We start from the raw sequence: 21,675 nt of genomic DNA, 5'->3' as shown, positions 1-21,675 counted from the left end.
GGATTTTGCTTACAGTGTCTTCTCATGCTTAAAAAAACATTTCAGCATGACTGTCATAAGCCAAAGAAAGAATCAGGGAAAATACTTGTTCTGCGTGGTCTGTAGTGGGTGTTTGCTAAACAAGAATGGATGCATTAAGTCACGACCAATTAGCCCAGTTAAACATGCTAATAATAAATAACAAGCTGTGGACAAGTTTGTTTACTTCAATGCAGAGAATATTGCCCAAGTAGGGCAGATGAACAAAATGGTAATATGTTTGTTATCTCAGGTACCTTCTATTCTTCCCACAGAAAAAGATCCAATTTCAAAGCTTATGTACCCTTCAGCAATAGGATACATAGAAAGGATTGTGCTGCTGCATTTAATGAAGCTCTCAAAAGTAAAGCCACTGGTTATAAAACCATACTTGTGTAAGATATCCAAAACTTGCTCTTACTTTCAACTAACCATCATGAGGAATCCTCGTGCACTTTGGTCCAGCTCTCAACCACATCAGAATAAAGTCGCAGATGGTTGACACCTTCCAGCAGGGACCTAGACAAAGAGGAAACTGATTAAAAACCTAGTATTAAAAAAGAAAAGTTCTTTTGACACTATCTGGGAGATGTGTCGGTCACCGAAGGGAGCGGACGCATCTCATGTTGGCTCTGTTTTTCAAGAACAATTTGCCAGTAATTTTCGGTCACTCAACTTATGAACTTTACAACGTGCGCAGAAAGTGATCAGGAGTTTATTGACACCAAAATTCAAAGTGGGAAAGGACTTTTTTGTGAAATTCGAGAGGTTTTTAACCCACGTCCAACTGGCCCGACGCTAACGTGAGCCAGCCACCCAAGGAGACGTGCTGAGCCTTTCCTTTGATGCGGGCGCTCGCTTGGCTCATCAACGATGGAAGTCCAAGTAAACAGGGAGGATCTCATCCCCAAAGAGTTTCTGGACAGCACGGATTGATGCACTGTTGGATCCAAGACCCAAATTAAATGAGCAAATGCGCAAAGCAATACTTAGAACGGAGCCCCCTTAAACGTCGACAACAGCGTAACATCAAGCAGCAAGCCATCAGGAACAGCAAAATGCCACTCCTCCTATGAAGCTACTTCAAGATTGTGGTATCATGAGGATGCCTCGACGGTTTCAGTGGTGGTCTCGACCTGGCCATCACTGAAACCGCGCGCCTTGCATCGGTTACTTACCGGGCAGCCAATGTACCGGTGCATGGGGCAGGGGAGGACACGGTGCGCTCCAACAACCACCAAAAAATCATAGTCATGAACACACCCCATGCATCTCACGCCGCAAAGTAGAGACAACTTTATGCCATCACCATCGGCGACTGCCACCACGAAGTTAGTGCAAAGAGACGGTTCCTGACTACACAGCGGTGAAGGGAATAATCAAGGGCATCCCGTTGGAAGAGGACCCCAAGCCCATTCACACCAACATTGTTCACGAACGCAAACCTCAAGCCCTGGTAGCCAAACGGCTCGGTAACACCACGACCGTCATCATGGTGTTTGAAGCACTGCGAGTGGCCACTTACAGCAGGTACAGCTGCGCCCTCCTTCGCTGCACCCTGTATCGCAAGCAAGTTGACATGTGTCACTGCTGTGGGAGGTTTGGTTACCGCATGGACGTGTGCCCGAAACTTAAAGACAAAGTGTGTAGTGGTTGTAACGCCCCTAACCCAGGCCCTGACCACAAGTGTTCCCCTCGTTGCAAGCTGTGCAGGCAGACCACAACTGCCACACAAGGTACAAGACGCCCTACATTGTGACGAAGAGGTAATGGGAACGATGCCGGGCTACAGAGGAGGTGGAGGCCACTGCCACCTCTGATCCTGCCGGAGAGCACCGCTCAAGATTCAGGAATCCCAGTCAAGACTGCTTGCGCCCGATCTCGGAGCAGCACACCGGGACCCTGAAGCAGCAGAAATGCCAAGCTCGCAGTCGCACACCTGGAAAGACCCCAATGAGGGATGCCAAGACTATTGATTTGGTGAGCTTTGCAGATGCGGTCAAAGGGAAATGTGCAACAAACATGGAGGCTGGCAGCAAAACACACACTAAGATAGAGATGAAGATAGCTCATTTAACACAGACGATACAGATGATGTAAAAGCAAATTGATCGCATGCAAGCACAGATTCACGCGAAAGATGAACTCATACAAAAGCTCCAGTCTGCCACTAACAGAGAGACTGACGAACAGGCAATGCAGGAAACACAAGAAGAACTCATAAAGGACGATGAAGTCGAGTGCCCCAAGGCTGAACGCAGACTCGCTTCCACTCTTACAAAGGCAGTAAATCCCAAGCGAACGTGTGCAGCAACAGGCGATGTCCGAGTGGAAGCAATGGAGGCTCGCTTAAAGGGGTCTTGCAACACTTTTTAAGCATGGTCAAAAAACGCTGCTGATCGGTAGTAGAAGCTCCCGAGAACATGCGAGCCAAATATTAGAGCGCTGCACGCGGCCAGGAATTCACAATAAATTACGAAAGTCAGCTGAATATTGCTTTCTCTTCTATCGACGAATGATGGAGGAAACTCAAAAATCACTTGTAGAAAGCCATCTATCAGGCATTGGCTGATTTGAACATGGTGCAGTCGGTCATTATAGAGATCGCCAATAGAGGCCGTGACTTGTCTGCGCGTGCGCGCACCATCATCCTAAAAAAGGCCGCGTATTCGAAAAAAAAAAAAAGTGCTCAAGGTCATGAGGGGCACGTGATGTATTTTCTATGCTCATGCCATTCCTCCCTGCTTAGCTTCCAGTGTTCTCGTTGGGATGAGAGAAGAGAGAATGCGATTGCAGCATGTGACAAATCATTGTAACTCCACTCGTACGGGACGGATTCTTAAAATTTTCGCGGCGCTGAATTCATGAGGCAATAAGCTTTTGTAGTAAATTCGTTCCATGGTTACTTGAAAAAGTGTTTCAGGGCCTCTTTAACCAGTCTTGAGGAAACTATCACCGCTACTATCAAGCGTACGATTCAGCAGAGCTTGGAAAGCGCTTATCTCAGATTGTCCAGATTAGAAGCTGCCAATAGCATACTTATGACGTCGCATAGAGAAGCAGCACCACGCATGTAGCACCACATAAACATAGCCCAACAGTTTTGAAAACAAAAACACGATAAAGCACTGGAACTGTAGAAGTTACCAAAACAAACGAGCGCACTTACAATACCTGAAAACGATTCCCCAACGACCAGACGTCATCATATTGCAAAAAACAAACATCCCCAGCAAACTTTCAGGGTACCAGTCTATAACAGGCACAGCGAGGAACCCAAACCTCACTATGCTGGTTAAGTGAGAGCTCACAGTTATTGAACACAACACCCAAGTCAAGGATATTGAAAATATCCTCGTAGAACTTATTCCTCCGCACAAGACGCCCGACAGTATTATCGTACTCAATGTCTACAGAAGTCCCAGATGCCGCAAACACCACTTCCATGTCCTTTTAAAACGAGCACTCGATATCGCCCAGGGGCAACAACTCTTCATTGAAGGAGACTTCAACGCGGTGCACACGGTGTGGGGTTAAAAACACGATCATCCGAAAGGCAGACATTGATGAACAAAGGTGCAACACGCCAGCCTCGAGCTGGTCACTGACACGGCGGCACCCACTAGGCAGGGCAACAACGTCAGCACCGACACCATGCCAGACCTTATTTTTGCGTGCAATACGCGAAAAGTGGCTTGGAGGAACACTATGCAAGACTAGAATGGTGACCACTACATTACTTCTATGGAAGCAAAAGGCAGCCCACAGGAAAACAATGTCGGTCAACAAATGAAAATCATCAACTGACAACTACTATGAAAAAATCGGGACAAGCAACAGGCCGAGGACATCAAAGGCATGGAACAATGAACCGAACAACTTCGGCGGGACATCGAGTGGGTGATGCAATCAATGCTGTTACAGCTGGGCTCGAGCAAATGAACACCCGGTTACTGCACATGTGGGAAGCCAAGACCAACGGCAGTACCGCAGGAAACAACAGAGGCACAATTGGAGATTGCAAAAATGCATAGCACAGCTCAACAAATAAAAAGCATGTGCTTGACCTGCAACAACAGCAATGGGAAGGGAAATGAGCAAAGATGGACGGACAACTCACTACGAGTCGCACGTTGCCGATACTGCGGTACCTTATAGATCCCGCCAACACCAGGACCACACAGAGGCAATGCATATGCAAAATCATACACGCTTATGGCGGAACGGAGGAAGATTTCTTACGAAAGTTAACTCCGTTACATATCCTTAATGCCATCACAAGTACATCCAGACTACAAAGAAGAAAGCAACGCCGTCCTAGATGCTGAATTCTCAATTGCCAAAATCGAGGCCGTCCTCATCAAACTCAACACCAAGTCGGCCCCAAGCCTTGATTGAATGTCCAACAGGTCACTGCACAATGTCGATTACAGGTTGCTAGAAAAACTCACAGACTATATTAACGAGTGTTGGATGCGTGGAAAGTTACCCCAGCAATAGAAGGAAGCACAGGTCATGCTGATACCAAAACCCGGCAACAAATTGCAGTTGGAGAGCCTGCGTGCTATCTCCCTGACGTCTTGTATAGGTAAACTGATAGAGCATGCTTTTCTCAATAGACTCATTGATTACCCAGAGGACAACAACCTACTACCGCACACAATTATTGAGTTTCAAAGACATCTCTCCCCACAGGATGCCCTTCTGCAACTTGAAACATCAAATTACAGAAAATCATGGGCGCTCAACGTGAGCCAGGCCTGGACCTGAAAAAGGCCTTCGATAATGTTTGCCACGATGCTACATTGCAGCAAATAGACATGCTAAATCTCAGAATGCAAATTTACAACTACATCAGAGACTTCCTCATAGGAAGAGCCGCAAGCATGTGAGTGGAACAACTAGAACAAAATAAAATCTATATTGATAGCTCGGGCACTCCACAGGGCTCTGTATTCTTGCCAGTGCTATTCGATCTTGTCGATGTTATTCAACCTCGTCCTGCTGGGGTTACCAGAATGATTAAATCCAGTCAACGGACAGCACCACATGCTATACGTGCATAATATTACCATCTAGATGACAACTCGCAGCGACAAAGTGATTGACAAGAGCTTGCAGAAGGCTATAGAATGCGTGAAAGACTACCTCGTGGGCAGGGGACTCACCTGCTTGGCCGAGAAATCTGAATTGCTGCTATATAGACCGGTCAGAAAGGAATGCCTGCTCAGGATTACGTCCCTTTGGAAAAACAAGAAACAAAATTAACAGCACCAAACGGCTCACCCATCCGAATGATAAAGGAGATCCGGGTACTGGGGATGATGATTGAGCAGAACGGTAGCAATGGTGAAGCACTGCGCAAGATAATGGCAAAGGCCACCAGCATGATGCAACTCATCCGGCGCATCACAAACTAACACGCGGGCATAAGCGAAGGCAGCGTCATATGGCTCATACAAGCCTTTGTCATTTAACAAATAACGTGCACGACACTGTTTCACAGATGTACAGCTGCAGAAAAAGACAAGCTTGACGCCCTGATATGCAAGACGTACAAATTCGCATTGAGACTAGCACCAGCAAATTCCTAGAGCTGGCATTACATAACATGCTCGAGGAACTCGTGGAAGTGCAACAAGTCTCCCAGATCAAGCGCCTATCCAAGACCCGCCCGGGCCAACATGTGCTCGAAAAACTTGGCATCACATACTATGAGCAGCCCAGCATCAAGGTCTAAATTCCAAGAATGGTACACGAGCAAGTATACGTGCCCCCATTGCCTCGCAACATGCACTCCCAACACCATACGCAATGGCGTAAAGCCAGGGCACAACACATTACCCAAAGCTACTCCAACAGCACAGAAGCGGTTTTCACTGATGCCACTTGTTATGCCGACAGAAAAAAATTCGTGGCGGCAGTTACCAGCCATTGCGGCAACCACATCACATCACAAGCCTCACGGTGAACACAGCACATGCTGAAGTGGCATAGAAAGCGGTAACAGCCCTGGCCCTCACATAGACTAAGGTCGCATACGTCATTAACAATTTGCAATTTTGCCAATGGGTGCATATTGCAAGAGGAGTTCCACATGCTCCAGCGACACTCCATACATCCTGAAGAAATAAACTTCAATAACTGAAGGCACCTGCTATAAATCCCAGCACACACCAAACTGAGCACCCTCAACAAAGTGGTTCATCGCGTTGCTCGAGGCCTCACTCACCAAGCATCGCCGAAGGACGAGCCCCCACCGGGTACTGCAAATGTCTGGGCGTGGGAGGATCGTATGACCAGGTTTCACGATATCACCACACACTATCAGTTACAGAGACGCATATATCCATCCCCTCACGAGAGGCTGAACAGGACACAAGCGGTACACTTCAGTAAATTATAAACAGATTCATACCGAAACCCCAGGCTCATGCACGCCATGTATTCAGACACTACAAATAGATGCATGTCATGTGACGAGGTTGCCACCCTTAGTCACATGCTGTGGAAGTCTCAGGGCCTAATAGATAATCCGAACAGTCCCGATTCATCTGTCCTTTGCCGCCAGCCTCCGCTTGCGGTGAAAGGCTGCACTGCTCAGCTCATACCTGACAGCACAACTCTGAGCTGTCCAGCATGCCAGGAACCCCACGAGGAAGTCACTTCGAGACAAGGTCTTAGAACCGCATCCGTGGTAGGTGCCCAGGCCCACTGAAAGACGCAGGACTCGAATCTTCTTGATTCTAAAATAAAATTTATGTTCTTCCTGACACTACCAATTGCAAGTGTGTGTTACAGCTAGCCACATTCTCCTACTGGAATTTCGATAGTGAAGATGACAATATAAGGAAAAGTATTACCGCTGATAAGATCAGACAAACAATCATATAGTACAGAGTTCACTTGTAAAAAGGAACAGCCTATTATATTTAAAAACGTAAATGTATAATTTTATAACTTGAGCGAGCTAGTTAATATTGATATGTAGCTGTAAATGTAGTGTTATATAACTACATAACAGAAAGCATAAAAGAGTGGCTTACTTGTAACTCACTTTTATGGCAGTAAGCAGCACTATATTGCCTTACTATAAGGGCTAAATTACTTAAAGGGACACTAAAGGCAAATGTTAAGTTGACGTTGATTGTCGAAATAGCAGTCCAGAAACCTCGTAGTATTAATTTTGTGGCAAGGAAGTGCTTACTTTGAAATAAAATCAAGTTTTAGTGGTCCGCATCGGGTTAGCGCACTTCAAATCACCTGCCTCAAGCGGAACGTGACATGTCACTATAGTGTACTAGAATATGGGGTAGTGTGTTCAGGTACCCTCTCTCGCCATGCGTCGCGTGAAGCGTCGCACGTGGACTAAAAACCAGTTCTCAAGGCGGCACTGCCGTAGCATGGGCTGGCAAGATTGTCAGCTCTGCGCCGCTCTGCCTTCTCAGGTGCTGTTCAGTGACATGTTGCTTGTGTTCACGCCCGCATAACGAAAGTTTTTCTAGCAATGTTTTTGCTGGCCACACGACAGTGAGGCAATGTTAAGTCATTGGCGGCAACGACACTGCTTTGCACCTAGGTGCGAAACAGGGTATACCATTGGAAAAAAGTGAGCAGCAGTCGCTTTTCACTGCACACAAAGACGAAGCACGGAAGGTTTGGGAACAGAATTTATATTGAAAGGATGGGACCTTGAACGAAGGCTGCTCTGTATGTGAGCTACACTTCGAGCCGTCATTTGTTCTCGAAGACTACGGGCACGTTATAAATGGCGAAGAAGTTCATGTACCACGTAGGAGACCAGAGCTAATGCCAGACGCTGTGCCGATGTTACTGCCTAATGCTCCAAGCTACTTATCGAAGAAAGCGCCACATCCAAGACCTCCAAGAAAGTAGAACTCGGCGGTCAAATCTACCATCTCCAAGAAAACTGCTGCACCCTGTCTTGACGGTGAGGCCACTGATTCAGGTACATAGATGGACCTTCCTGCTGAATATGACCCCGAGGTGGCGAACACTACAGGGACTTCAGTTTCGCTGGAACATTTACTCAAGCTTTGTTCACCTTGAATTTATATGAGCTCGATCACACCGCATCTCGTGTCAAAGAGAGCGGTAATTTACGTGCTGCCACGACTTTATTTTTTCATGAAGGGTATCAACTAGTCTCGAGAAGCAAAACGAAAAAAAAAAAAAAAAGCTGCACGCGAAAATCAGTCGGTGTTCATAAGGTGCCACCGCGGTGAAGTGATCGTGATCTGAGCTGACGCCGGACGCTGTGCCGATGTTACTGCCTAATGCTCCAAGCTACTTATCGAAGAAAGCGCCGCATCCAAGACCTCTGAGAAAGCAGAAGAACTCGGCAGTCAAATCTACCATCTCCAAGAAAACTGCAGCACCCTGTCTTGACGGTGAGGCCACTGATTCAGGTACATTGATGCACCTTCCTGCTGACTACGAACCCGAGGTGGTGAACACTACAGGGACTGCAGCTTCGCTAAAACATTTACTCAAGCTTTGTTCACCTTGAATTTATATGAGCTTGATCACACCGCATCTCGTGTCAAAGAGAGCGGTAATTTACGTGCTGTCACGACTTTATTTTTCGTGAAGGGTATCAACTAGTCTCGAGAAGCAAAACGAAAAAAAAAAAAGCTGCACACGAAAATCAGTCAGTGTTCATAAGGTGCCACCGCGATGAAATGATCGTGAACTAATTATTCCACGGAATGGCAACGAATTTGATCAGTGTTACTGCTCACTGCAGTATGCGCGCTCGTAAATAAAGGGCCTCTTCCTACTGTCTGACAGTGGTACCAAAAGGTATTTCCTGTTGACTGTACAGTGCAATATCCTGGCCACAGCAGCAGTATTCCGGCGGGCGCGTAATCTTTTAAGGACCCAAGATTGTCATCAATTATTCCCAAGTCTTTAGCTACGGCATGCCTCTCAATCAAATGGCAGTTTTGTCACCTTAGCAACATAATTAAAATTGCATGATGCAACTATCGACAAGAACGGTGCCGCGCGCGTAATGAAGGAAGTCTAAACTGTCCCACTGTGCAGATTACGACTCGATATAGCAGTAATATAACAAGAAACCTTCGGGTTTATAGATGCTCTTTCAATACCTCAATCTCCCAAATTTTTTATTTGTTCACCAACCGAGCTTTAAAAACGGCAAACAGTTTACCCAGGAATGACTGCTTCACCGTCGTTTGTTAATACCTGCATTTAAACCGTGTGTTGCGGCTTTGACGTTTTGTTTTGAATGCAGTCCAAACAAACCCATTTGAAAGCTTTTCGCGGACGTGTCAGCAATTACGTATGCAAGCGCATATCACGAGATCGAATCCCGGCCGCGTCGCTTGCATTTTCGGCGGAGGCGCAAATACTGAGGTGCGTGTACCTAGATTTAGGTGCACGTTAAAGCACCCCAGGTGGTCGAATTTCCGAAGCCCTCCTCTACGGCGTCTCTCATAATCGTATGGTAGTTTTGGGACGTAAACCCCTGCTATTACTAATATTAAAGCACAGAAGTGCATGAAAGGCAAAGCGTGAGGTGACAGCCCATGCTAAGGTGGCGCAATCTCGTGGCTGTCGATACCAAATGCGTCAGCCATGGCTCCTCCCTGAACACACTACCCCATATTCTAGTACACTATAATGTCACTGTTGCCATGCACAACGTTACCAGACTTTACTGCGCAGCAACTGGACGGGAGCCATAGCAGCAACAATGGCCATTGAACAATTTTCTGCTATGGCCTGCAAGATGACAAACGTGTTTGGTTCAACTGAGCCCTGCTAGATGGCCAGGAACTGTCTAGTTTAACCAGGCAAAATTTTAATTTTTAATCACTTGGGCCATTCCTAATAGTAACGTCTAGCGGTTCTTTTTTCTATGAATCAAACAGAAATGAACATGCAGCATTTTATTACGTCTCTTGAAGCACGGAAGGTTCTTTATTTAGTGCAGCTAGTTTGACTCCTAGTGATTAATTGTAGGCAGTACCTTTCACGTCATTGGGATCATTTTGCATAGCGTATGTGTTCTCATGCATTAACCTTAATTTCTAGGTAAGTAGGGCACTGCTGTTGATACTGATACTGTCGTTTTAGACATGTTCATACATTGAGCTTTCACTCTGACATAAATTTTTATTTGACTTTAGTGTCTCTTTAACAAGATGTCTGATTCGGCTAGTCAGAAGCTTATCTCAGTAAAAAAAAAACTGAAAAAGTGAAGATGAACATGCTCTCTTTTGTCATAGCTTGTCTTTTGTGCTGTTTAGTTACTAAGCCTAAACGACAACAGTAGAAGCTAGCAAAAGACGAAATGAACTTTCTCTTTATAAAAAAAAAAAAAACATAGAGAAGGTAAAGCAGTGACTGTTGTGGGTGTTCCAGTATGCACACAAAGGAATCACAATTAGTCATTTTTCTGGCCTATAAACATGGATGAAGGGCACTTTTTTTTTACATCTGGATGAGAATGCTCCTTTTTTACATATAGGAGACTGGCTTGTACTTTCTGCTATAAAGAGATGAGCATGGCAATAGATTACCTTGAGCCATGACACGATTTTCTTAATAATGAGTTTTTGAATTGCTATTATACTGGCCACTTATACATAGGACTTTATTAGAAAAAAATGCTGTTTTCTAAAGAGCCCCTAATTATGGTTCCTTTGCATACATAGTGGGCCATCCACGCATAGTTCCTTGTTGACCCATCTGTTGTCTTGGAATATATGTATCTGAATTTGCTTGCCTTTACTGTTGTTATTACAGTACCATTGCAATGATAGTAAGGCACGAGTATATATTCGTACCTTCCATTGAAAACAAGTCACCACCTGTGTACTAGAGTCAAGTCTCATTGTAACAAAGTTCTACACATTGTAAAAACATCACTGCTACACCCTATATTTGTTACAGTATACATACTGATGTTGGAAAAAAAAATGCAACAATCATAATTATATCGAACTGTTGCAAACGTACGTGATGCATCTGATAAGCCAACAAAATTTCTTCAATTCCTTTCGATAGCATGGTGATACCATGGCATGTGAAGAATACTTAATCAAAAATGCAGTTTGCCCCTTCAGTTACATGTAACAGTGCAATTGGGATGACCATGCAGCATTGGCAAATTAGCTTGTAGGCTCCAAGTCACCCAAGTCAAGTCACTGGCTGTGTTGTTTCAGCTTGCCCATGTGAAGTACCGTATTTACTCACATAATCCTCGTACTTTTTTTGGTGGAAAACGGATGCAAAGTTGGGGGGTGCGAGAATTACACGGAAAAACTTTCCACGAAAACGCACAGAGCAAAAAAGAAAACAAAGTGGCCGCAAATCGAGTTTCTCACACCAGCAACTAACAGCAAGCTTTGAGAAGTACTATTTAAGTGTAGAACATCAGTATTGGCCTGATGGCTATTTAACAGAAGCGCCCGCAGTTTCCTTCTAAAGAAACGAAGTTTACCATCAATCCCAGTTATAGGCACACGACAGGCCCAACGCATCTTGGTGGCTTTCAGCTCCCCAAACAATTATTATATATTTCAAACCCAAACAATTATTACTATACTAAATTTCGGTATTTATTTATGGATGGCTGATACTCAAGCATGGCTGTTATTTATACATGACCTATTCCAGCAGTGTGTGTGTCCAGAACATAACTCAGCTGTTAGTAATTGTAGCTGTCAGGTTCAGGGGTGAGGGCTAGTACACGGTGGAGGGGGCAAGGCAAGAAAACTCCAGCCCCCACCCCATCACTCCCTCACCTTCTCCTAAATTGACATCACTGTGAAGAGGCGTTCACACGGCCAGCAAAGCCAAATATACAGTAGACTCTCATTAAACGAAACCTGAAGGGACCAGAAAAATGTGTTCCCTTTAACAGGAGTTCTATTTACTGAGAAGTGAGCTGGGTTGCAGCATTTATGGAGTATGAAACCAATCACATCAGAGGCAGTTGTTCCGTTTAAGCAGCAGCTCCATTTAACAGATTTTCGTTTACTGAAAGTCCACTGTAGTATGGATTACCGTCACATCTAGGTAGAACTGGTCACTGTTATTCGTGAAAGTCAAGGCTGCATAGAAACATCTTTCGCTATAATGGAATGTATTGAAGAAATTCACTGGCTTAGGTGCTTTCGTCGTGTTTGGACAACAGTTAACATGGCCTGTGATCTCATATGCAAGCATAATCACTGGAAAAAAAGCCATTGCCTCATGCTCAATTGTCACGAAAATTATCTTGTGAAGTGCCCTTGTCATAGCACGCTAGTTTTATGGGATACAGCGTTTAAGTGCACAGCCCACCAGAAACATCCAGGATAAGGACACACTAGGCCAAAGGGTAGTGCCACATGATGACACCACCACTTCGGGTGTCTAACATTAGTAACTGATAATTCAGAAATCGTTGCACTTCCTTACTTCATATTAATGTTAGAATACTCACTGAACTAAAATATAAAGTACAGAATTTATGTTTGCTTTGTTGTATCCCTGTTTGTTGCATTGAGGTTTAATTGTACGTATAACGTGCTGAATTTACCGTGAAACTATGCCAGGATAATATGCTATGGAGCAAGACGAAAAGAAAGCGACAAAAAGGCACAGATGATAAAATGGCTTGATCAGTTCTGACATTTTATATTTAGCCTGAGGCATAAATGGACTAACCTGAGGGAACCTTCTGCCGAGTCTGCAGCTGCCCGTAGTTTACTTGACAGGACAGAAGTCATTTGTGACAAGTTTTGCTGCTGCATCTCCAGCTGTTTGCAGCGAGTCTACAAAAATAATTTTTGTTTTATAAAGGAAAAACAGAAGACTAAGGCAGTTTTTATCATTGTGTATGTTTATGCACCTTGCAGACAAACCATTTTACATGTAACATACTGTTGTATGTAAGGACCTTTGGCAAGTGCAAATGTTCACTGGCATTACTGGAGCTAGATAAATCATGCAAGGCAATATCAGAACATGACAGACAAGTAGACGCATATAAGATACACATTTTTTAGAACACACACTATTTATCTTACCCTCATACTAGATGAAATACAGAAAATGCTACAATTAAACATTTTGCGACAATGTCTTTTTTCTAAGCTCGAGCTGATAATTGAGTAAAATAATAACAAATCATCATCTTAAATGCCTGGCTCAAGTGCTAGAGAACACAATCTGCATCATTCCAGGGTAGCACAGAATACAGCATCGTCAAATTGCACACAAGAATGTATAGGAATGCTGCTTGAATTAGGTTTCATTGTAACACATTTCTTGGGATACCTTTAATATGCCACTTGCGTTCTGGTGGGTAGTTAGCAATATCAGTTCTAAGAGATAAAATACATAAGCACAAAATTAAGATAACTTGAAATTCAGTATGATGGTGCATAGTTAATGGGAATTTTGAGTGTAATAAACACATTCACAATAATGAGTGGACAGGAGTAGATGAAAGTGCCCGTCCTGCCCTCTCACTTTTGTGAATGTGCGTTTTTTGTGCTCAAAGCTCTTGTCAGCACAGAATTATTAATGATAAATCTTTACGATATACTAAATCGTGAAAGCTACAACACTGCAGCATAATTACAGATGCTTTTTCCCTTCTATGCTTGAAACAAAGCAGCTCATGAGAAAGTTGCACCAAACAATGCATCCTACAAGAGCTTGCAAGCAAGCAAATATTAATTTTAATCACTTTTGCTTTGTTATAACAAGACGTATGAATTGAAACTATTTACTTTCATGCATAGAGGATTGTGCATACAGAATTTCATGCATATAGGCTAAGATTGCTAGAAGCTTAAGGTGCCAAAAATTAGAGGACTTTTCAATGCCTAAAGTCACTGTGTATGCTTCAATTTAAAAACAATTTCTCAGTATGTCTTCCAAGGTCAATTTTTTTTATGGGGCATTCACATGGGGGAGAAACCCTAGAAGAGAAGCAGGGATTGCGGATTACGTTACGACATCATATATTAGTGAGTGGGTGCGACTGCAGCCATGAACTACAATTGTCGTGATGGCCAAACTTAGCAGCGATGCCACTTTTCTTTTAGGGGCGAAGTTCCTAAAGCCATGGGTCTGTCCCTCCTAGTTCGTACGTGACCGCCTAGTTCGATGACTCACTCAGCAGGTGCAGGAGGACGGACAGACAGACAAACGGACGATTCACGGTTTATTGATAAAACTTTCTGAAGCTTCGCCTTCCTCATCATCATTCACTCAATGGACATGGTGTGATTTTTTTTTTCCAATCGTCTAAAAACATGCGTGCTAGTAGGACTCCCCATCCGAGGCCTGCTTGCTGCCCTTGAATGCTGTGTTAGAAACAATTTTTAAGCAGATGGCAGAAGGCTACCACCACTATGGCCTGTCACTAATATTTAACTTTATTTTTCCAACATGGTGATTTGCAGAGAATTTTGCTTTTGCCAGTTTTCTTGAGTCCGATCAGCCCAACACTGCCCAACACAAAACGAAGAAAAATGCAAACGCATATTTATGGTATATTATAGATAAAGAACAATCAACAATGCGTTATAACCAATTTTCTAGGTGTTTCGTGGAGTGTCATTTGCTCCCGGAGACTACATAGTTCTCACACAGATGACTGCATCTCATCCAACGTAGTTTCAGCATAATGACAAGAAAATGTTATAGAGCTACAATGAGCAATATTATCTGCATTGAACACAAACTTGGTGTTCACCTGAGTGTTAATGTAAGTGATAAGATGTTCCCATATTATCTACATACTTTACTTTCAAAATAGCCTTTTAACAGGCCATCAGAAGCATAATTATTGCCTTAATTAGTGCCATACACTCGTGGAACGAGGATTTCATTTTCTCCACTGCACTGATAACCGATTCTGCAGAGTGAAGACGGCAGCAATCTACATAGTTTCATTGCGCTCCAAAGTTTTAATAATGCTCATACAGACACTATCAAGCATCAAGGGAACACATCTTTTCCGTTCTTATGCAAAAAAGCTATAACATGCACTTTTTCACTATTACAAAGCCAACCAAGATCAATAGGTGCTTCAATTTCTATTGCTCGACTATATGACCAATGTTTCACTAATTAGAATTAAAGCTAACTGATCCGATAGGTTGTGTGCAATTTTTTCAGCAGAGGAAAAAATAAAAGCCACCATCAACGATCTCACGAAGAATGGTACTTTTGTTGGCCCAGATTTGCAACATACAAAAATTGGCCCCATATCTGCATGTTAATCTGTATATGTCATCGAAAGGAGATAACCTTGCATGTGGAGAGAGTGAACAAAACGTTTATTTGATGTTCTGCGCAAGGAAATCGGGTGAATGATATTCTAGAGGCGCTGCATTAGAGTGCCTCGAGCGTGCAGCAGAGGCGAACAAGCGCATCAAGTCACGTCACACATGAGACATGAGCGCTATCTGGCAGTTATCTTGGACAGCGAAGCGTGCGGCTCTGAGATGGGCGTGTCTGTCTCAGAGGTGATAATGTGTAGAATGCAAGGCGACGGGTAGGTGCCACCACCGTGTCGTCTTAGCAAAGTGTTGGAAACACTTGCCTTTTCGTGCAAGTGTTGCATGGTCAGCGCAGCGTAATAAACACTACGGTCCTTAGAATTACTTATGTATGCCTTTTCTAGTAAAGGACGCACATACAGAATATATACGTGTTGTTATGGTGCCTCAGATATGCACAATAATTGCTTTTTAATTAACAATCGCACAAGTATGAACCCTAAATTTCGAGCAATGTTGGTGGGTGCGGCGGATGGGGTCGGCTGTTTGGGGTATCGGCTGGTGTTGTTTAGAGTATCTGGTATCGTTAAAAGTGAACAAACAGACAAATGGACAGACAGATTTTTACATCGAAGGTGCTTAAGAAAAACTATCGTCTTTAAAAATAACATGCAATACCGTTGGCAACTTAACAAGAGAGCACAACAGCAAAGGTAATTCTGGGAAAAGCAGCGGCACACATTTCAAGAGCCTATTTCTGCACTTCGCCATTGCTCATGAAATGTATCAAGCACCTTAACACTAGCCCGCCCCTCCATTCACCTCGTTTGTGTTAGCGGGAGACTTTTTTGAGGATTCTCCTGCCCCCACTAAATGACATCTCTGTGGATTTCTCCCTTGTTTGAATACTGCTCTAAGAAGGCTATGGCAATGGGAATAATAAGTTTATTAAAAATCTCCTACTTTCAATGTTTTCTCCCTTAATACTAACAGCTATCGTCAACATCGTGGTAATAAGCAACAGATGTTGAGAAAAAAAAAGCACTCTAGTTGTGCACTGTCAAAAAAAGCTATGAAAAAATTGGGTTTAAGAAGGTGTAAATTTTGCAACTTTCCATAGGCACATTGCCGCCATCTTCGCATCATCATAAATAGGAGAGGTCGGAAGTAAACATAGCCACAAAGCTGCATTTTTCCAATGAACAATAAAACCATTTTCTTATGAGTTCCATTCTTTCAGCTTCGAGCTCTGTTTTCTGAGCTTTCATTTTCAACGTGACAGCATTCAAGAGCTTGTTTCGCAGAAATTCTGGTGTCGGCGTCAGTTTTGGCGTCGTTGATTGTGAGCGAAAAATCACCACCTTAAGCGTGACCGAAAAATCAAGAACAATGCCAATAAAATAATTAAATGATAAAAAAGCCTGGAGTAGAGCGGGGACCAAACCAGAGTTGTTTGGGTCCAAGTGGAGATGAACCCGGGTGACTTGCGTGGCAAGCGGATGTTCTACCCCACGACACCATGCTTCTGCTTGTGAAAGCAGTCAAAATAACTTGCTCTGCTTGCAAATGCGGTGAGAGTAGCTTTTATGCTTCAAAAACACACACATTCTGTATACATGCTTCATATTGCAACATGAAATATTGCTATAATAATGCATGGCACAAGCATTCATTGCCAATGTCGTCAGAACATGTGATGATCACAATGGCTCCGTGGTTTAAAATTGGTACCCCACTAGAAAAGGCACACACTCTAGTGCACCTATTCCCTTGAGGCCACATAGTGGGTGTATAGCAAATTCGAAAAGGTTTTATACACTAAGTGTTTGAAATATGCACTAGAAAAAGGATGTTACTATTGCGTTAAACTCCTAAAGGCAAAGCTTCAGGGTCTCCTAATTTTTTTTTCTGCAGCTGCTTTCAGTCATTCCCACACCATTTCACAACAAATAAAAATAAAGCCATTAAGTTTTTTCACACTTAGATACTAAAACCTCTGTGAGTGCTATAACGCTGTCCTTATTAGCCTATATATCACAAAAATTTTTATAACTAGAATTTTGTAAATGTTTTGTTAGTAAGACAATATGTAGAGGGCATTTCAAAATAGGTTTTGTGTGCTTATTTGAATATGAAAAAATAAACTCACAGATTCATGGCACATAAAGCACCCTTGTAAATGTGATTATGCAAATAAGTAAAACTTCGTTAATTCGAACTCGGTTATTACGAAATCCCACTTAATTCAAAGGATTTCAAATAAAGTTTTTTCATTTCATTTTATTCAATTCAAAGGATTTCCGCGGTCCCGTATTTTACAATGTAAGTTTGAGTGGATAATTTGAAGGGGCAGCCGGCACCACTCCGGTTAATTCGAAAATTTTGGGTGCAATGTGCCAGTTTCAGACCCCGGTTTCACCGCAAATCCGCCGAAACGACGGCCCTTAATAGCCACAAGGCAATGCAACGTAGCGATACTAATTAGTGGTAGCTGAAGCACCCTAACCTCGCTACTTACAGCGCAAAAAAAAAGAAGAAAAAAACGGTCTCGTGATCAACCAAAACATGTGCCTGCGGAAAATTGGACGTGCTTCACTGCAACACAGCAGTGACGCGCCGGCAGCATATTGCATGTTTCTAGCGACGTCAGCGGGTCATGGTTCACTCGTTCTTTCTGAGACCATAAAACAATTAATAAAGGACAGTTTGGCGGAATTCGCGATGTACGCGAGCGTCCGATTGCTGGTTTCTCCAGCAATTCGCCCCTTTGCACTGCTGGCGGAGTTCGTGCCAGCAACAACTACTTCGCAAACTAAGTTCGAAAGTTTCAAAGATCATTTTTCCCAGCCAGAACACATCGCGAGTTTCGTCATACTGGTCATTATTAAAGTCCTAATTATAGCAGAAAGAATGTGCGAATGGTGGCATCATGACGTGCCGACGCAGCAAGGTGCAGGCAATATGCTGCCCGCGTGTCATTACTGTGTTGCAGTGAAGATGTCTAGTTTTCCGCAGGCGCGCATTTTAGTTGATCACGGCAGCGTTTTTTTTTCTTTTTTCTTTTTTCAGTGGCAGCAGCGAGGTCCACCGTTCCCCCGTGTTTGCGGCAAAATTAAGACCAGGTGTTGCTGGAAAACATAACACTTGGAGCCGCTAGCTAGCCGGCACAGCAAATAACGAGCACTGATTACTTTGAACAGTTCTAAGCTCCTGGCATCCTACTATCTGAATGTTCTGTTAATTCGAAAACCTGCTTAATCCAAAGATTTCTCGCGGCCTCAGTAACTTCGAATTAACGAGGTTTTACTTTATCATGATGAACTTTTGTCCAGTTAATTATTTAGCAATGACAATGATAATCAATTAAACCCTGAACGAGGTGGCCTCCCAAGACGCTGACTGGTCGTCACAAACCACAACGAATCGGCCCCCCCCTTAACGTTTCTCCAGCACTCATGATCAAAGAACATAACTTTTTTAACCTTTTAAGGGTCAAACACGTACATGCACATTCTTGCCTGTATGTTTAAAATATGCGTTTTTTTCGGTCATTTTTCTTCCTTAGCATGTTCTGCCCCATTGTGGGAATATAGAGAACTTTTTTCTAGCCCTGATACTTCTCCATTTCTTTTTATGCTCTACTATAGCAGTGCACCAGTTAGTTTTGGTTTCATCCTTAGGCCGGTTTATGCTTACTACACCCACAAAACGGATGGCTTTCTGGTTTAAAATCTTTGAAAAGGAGACGGATTCGTTACTATCTTGTTTATTGCTCCCCTGTACGCAAAGATGCCTGTCTCTGTGAAGGTGCTGATAGACAAAAACGATTGGTTGCATTTCCTGTTTTGGGGGCTCGTGAAAACCACTCCCTTTTATTGGCAATAAGACGAATTATTGTTATAAATTTCAGCCTTCTTTTTGTGATGTGAACGCGATCACAACTACACAATTTTTATCACTGCGCTCACCTGCGCAGTTTCCTTGCAATGTGGTAGTGCACATTAATTTTCCAACTACAAAAATGAGTCCAGCGGCGATTCCTCTGAATCACCGCTCGATTGGCGAATCAGAATCTGATTCAGTAAATGTCAGCAGAACATATAAGGTGTTACTTAAGAGTTAAGATTCAGATGTTGACGAGCAAGCGACCTCTCAGGAGCGTGCATTGCGAGATGATGTTGAATAAATAAAAAGTGGCTTTTCTCCCCCTGTATTTCCACTTGACACCGCTTCGTGGACTTATTTTTGTACGTCTATGAACTACACAGATGTTTATTTCAACACATAATTTTTGAACAGTGTATAAGCTTTTTTTTTAGAAATTGTTTTGGTGTTATTCATGTAAAACCATGTGTATGCAACAACACAAATCTTTTTTTGTTACTTTACGATCACCCAGAAATTTCTAGAAAATTTTCTTCTTTAATTCAGCAATACAATTTAATTCAGCAATAGAATTTATTCAGTAATAAAGAACACACAATTTTGGGGTACATTTCACAAAAAAAATTGACCCTCAAAGGGTAATAGAATAGTCACAGGAGACAAGACATGTTTTGAGAATGAAGAGACAAAAGCACAATACAAACACTTGAAGCATTCCCATTATTCAAGAGTAAAGTTCAAGTGAACCTTCTGCTACTATATTATGGGTCAGAAATGACGGTCATGTGGTGGCATTCATTGAACCTGGCACGATCACCACTGTAGCCACTTAAAGCATGACTATTGAACATCTACGAAGGAGAACTCAGAAAGCAAACAAGAATGTAGTCATCAGGCATTGTCCTTTTCGATGAGAATGCATACCCGCATGGTGCAGCTGTAGCAAATAAGCTGCTGCGGTGTTTTCACAGATGAAACGCAAGCTAGGAGGGCAGTAGCTTGACTCAGACAACAAGCTGCATGCAGACCAGCATAAAAAAACTGGTTGAAAGCACAGATGGCTGCGTTTTATGAGGAGGGTATAGAAAAGTTGGTGTGATGCCATGACAAATGTTTCAATCGAAATGGGGACTAGAAGGAGAACCAGCTTGTATGTCAAGTATGTGTACGTAAATCAGTTGGAAATTTCACTCTGGTTTTCACTATGCAACCAATCACACCTCAAAAGATTTCGCAACCAGTCAGATCTCTCTATATCTTGAACCTTGAACACATATTTGGGTTGCGTGAAAAAGACACGGATGAAGGAGAGTAAACAACACGAACGCCCGACGAAGGAGAGTGAACAACATGGGCGCCCGTGTTGCGCCTGTGTTCTCCACTCTCCTTCATCCGTGTCTTTTTCGTGCAACGCAACTATGTGTTCAAGTATGCACCGATTTGCCTAAACTAAAGCTTTACTACTCTCTATATCATGTTCCCAATCACTAGCCTACCTTCACTTCTCAGTAGAGACCTAAAGTGTGCTGCAAGAAAAGCCAAAGTGAGAACACCCTCCGGCTGCTGTAAATTTTCGCTAATAGCCAGCTTTGCTTTTTCGCTCACAACAAAACATGCCATTGGCGATGATGCCAACACTGGAATTTCTGCGAGATAAGTGCTTTAAGGGGAGATGCAGATCAAAATTACCGATTTTTATTTACGCCTGTTTTGATAAGATTAATACCTCTACTGTTATGAAAAAAATAATACAGGTCGAGACTTAACTGGAAATGCTTTAAATTGCATATTAAGAGCACAAGGTGCCTGTTAAAAGGTTGAAAGTGTGCATTCTTCAAGCACCTTGCCGCCGATAATGCGCCGCCACTCGCCATTGTTGATCGCATGAGTCGAACAGTCGAGCCTCACTCTTCAAATAACAACAGTTTCTCTCGCTGATGCAGCACAAGAAATAATAAAACAAAGCACTCTTTCTGCGCATTTTTCGAGCGCCGTGACTGGCTTATCACATGGCACGAATCGGGGACCGCCATTGGCTGCTGCGCGCCTGTATGTGCTGTGACGCCTATTTGCGGGGTCCATGCCTTGTCGAGCACGGCAGCTAAACAATGCTTTTCTCGTGTAACTATCTCCGTTATGAATGAAAAAAGGCATTGCTCGCAAGTGAAAGCCGTTGTGCGGCGCTCTCTGTAGAATAGGCTACGAGCAGCTGGTCCGATTTGCGGCAGTTGTTGGCTTGCAAAAGCCAATATATCAAAAGTCATTCACACCCGTCAGCCGGAAAGTTCGTGATGTGGCAATGGATGACGTCATCGCCAATCTTGCGAGGTCGAAAAAGCTCGCAGTGAGAGAACTTAGCAGGGACGACATTGCCATTATGTACGATGGTGTGTGGCATAAACATGGTTGCAAAATGGCATGACACTAGACTTAGTTTGGATTTCGCAGTCCTGTCGAACTTCTTCCTAGCTTGCAGTTGGCACAAGGCTCTGCCAGGGGT

The 21,675-nt window shown here is 43.3% G+C and overlaps 1 protein-coding gene across 3 annotated transcripts in view; it reads right to left on the bottom strand.

Moving 5' to 3' along the window:
- The window catches only part of LOC119187482 (uncharacterized), an 88,437-nt gene that overhangs the window by 18,888 nt on the left and 47,874 nt on the right, over positions 1–21,675 (bottom strand). For all 3 annotated transcript variants that reach the window (XM_075878627.1, XM_075878626.1, XM_075878628.1), the window contains exons 6-7: positions 12,721–12,827; positions 440–537 (exon numbers count right to left, since the gene is read on the bottom strand). In XM_075878627.1, the coding sequence (XP_075734742.1) occupies positions 453–537; positions 12,721–12,827 (192 nt within the window). In that variant the 3' untranslated portion in view covers positions 440–452. The remainder of the gene's footprint in view (positions 1–439; positions 538–12,720; positions 12,828–21,675) is intronic.

The sequence above is a fragment of the Rhipicephalus microplus genome, chromosome X (genome assembly GCF_043290135.1).
Source record: "Rhipicephalus microplus isolate Deutch F79 chromosome X, USDA_Rmic, whole genome shotgun sequence".
Lineage (NCBI taxonomy): Eukaryota > Metazoa > Arthropoda > Arachnida > Ixodida > Ixodidae > Rhipicephalus > Rhipicephalus microplus.
This window is presented reverse-complemented; position numbering and strand designations above follow the sequence as displayed.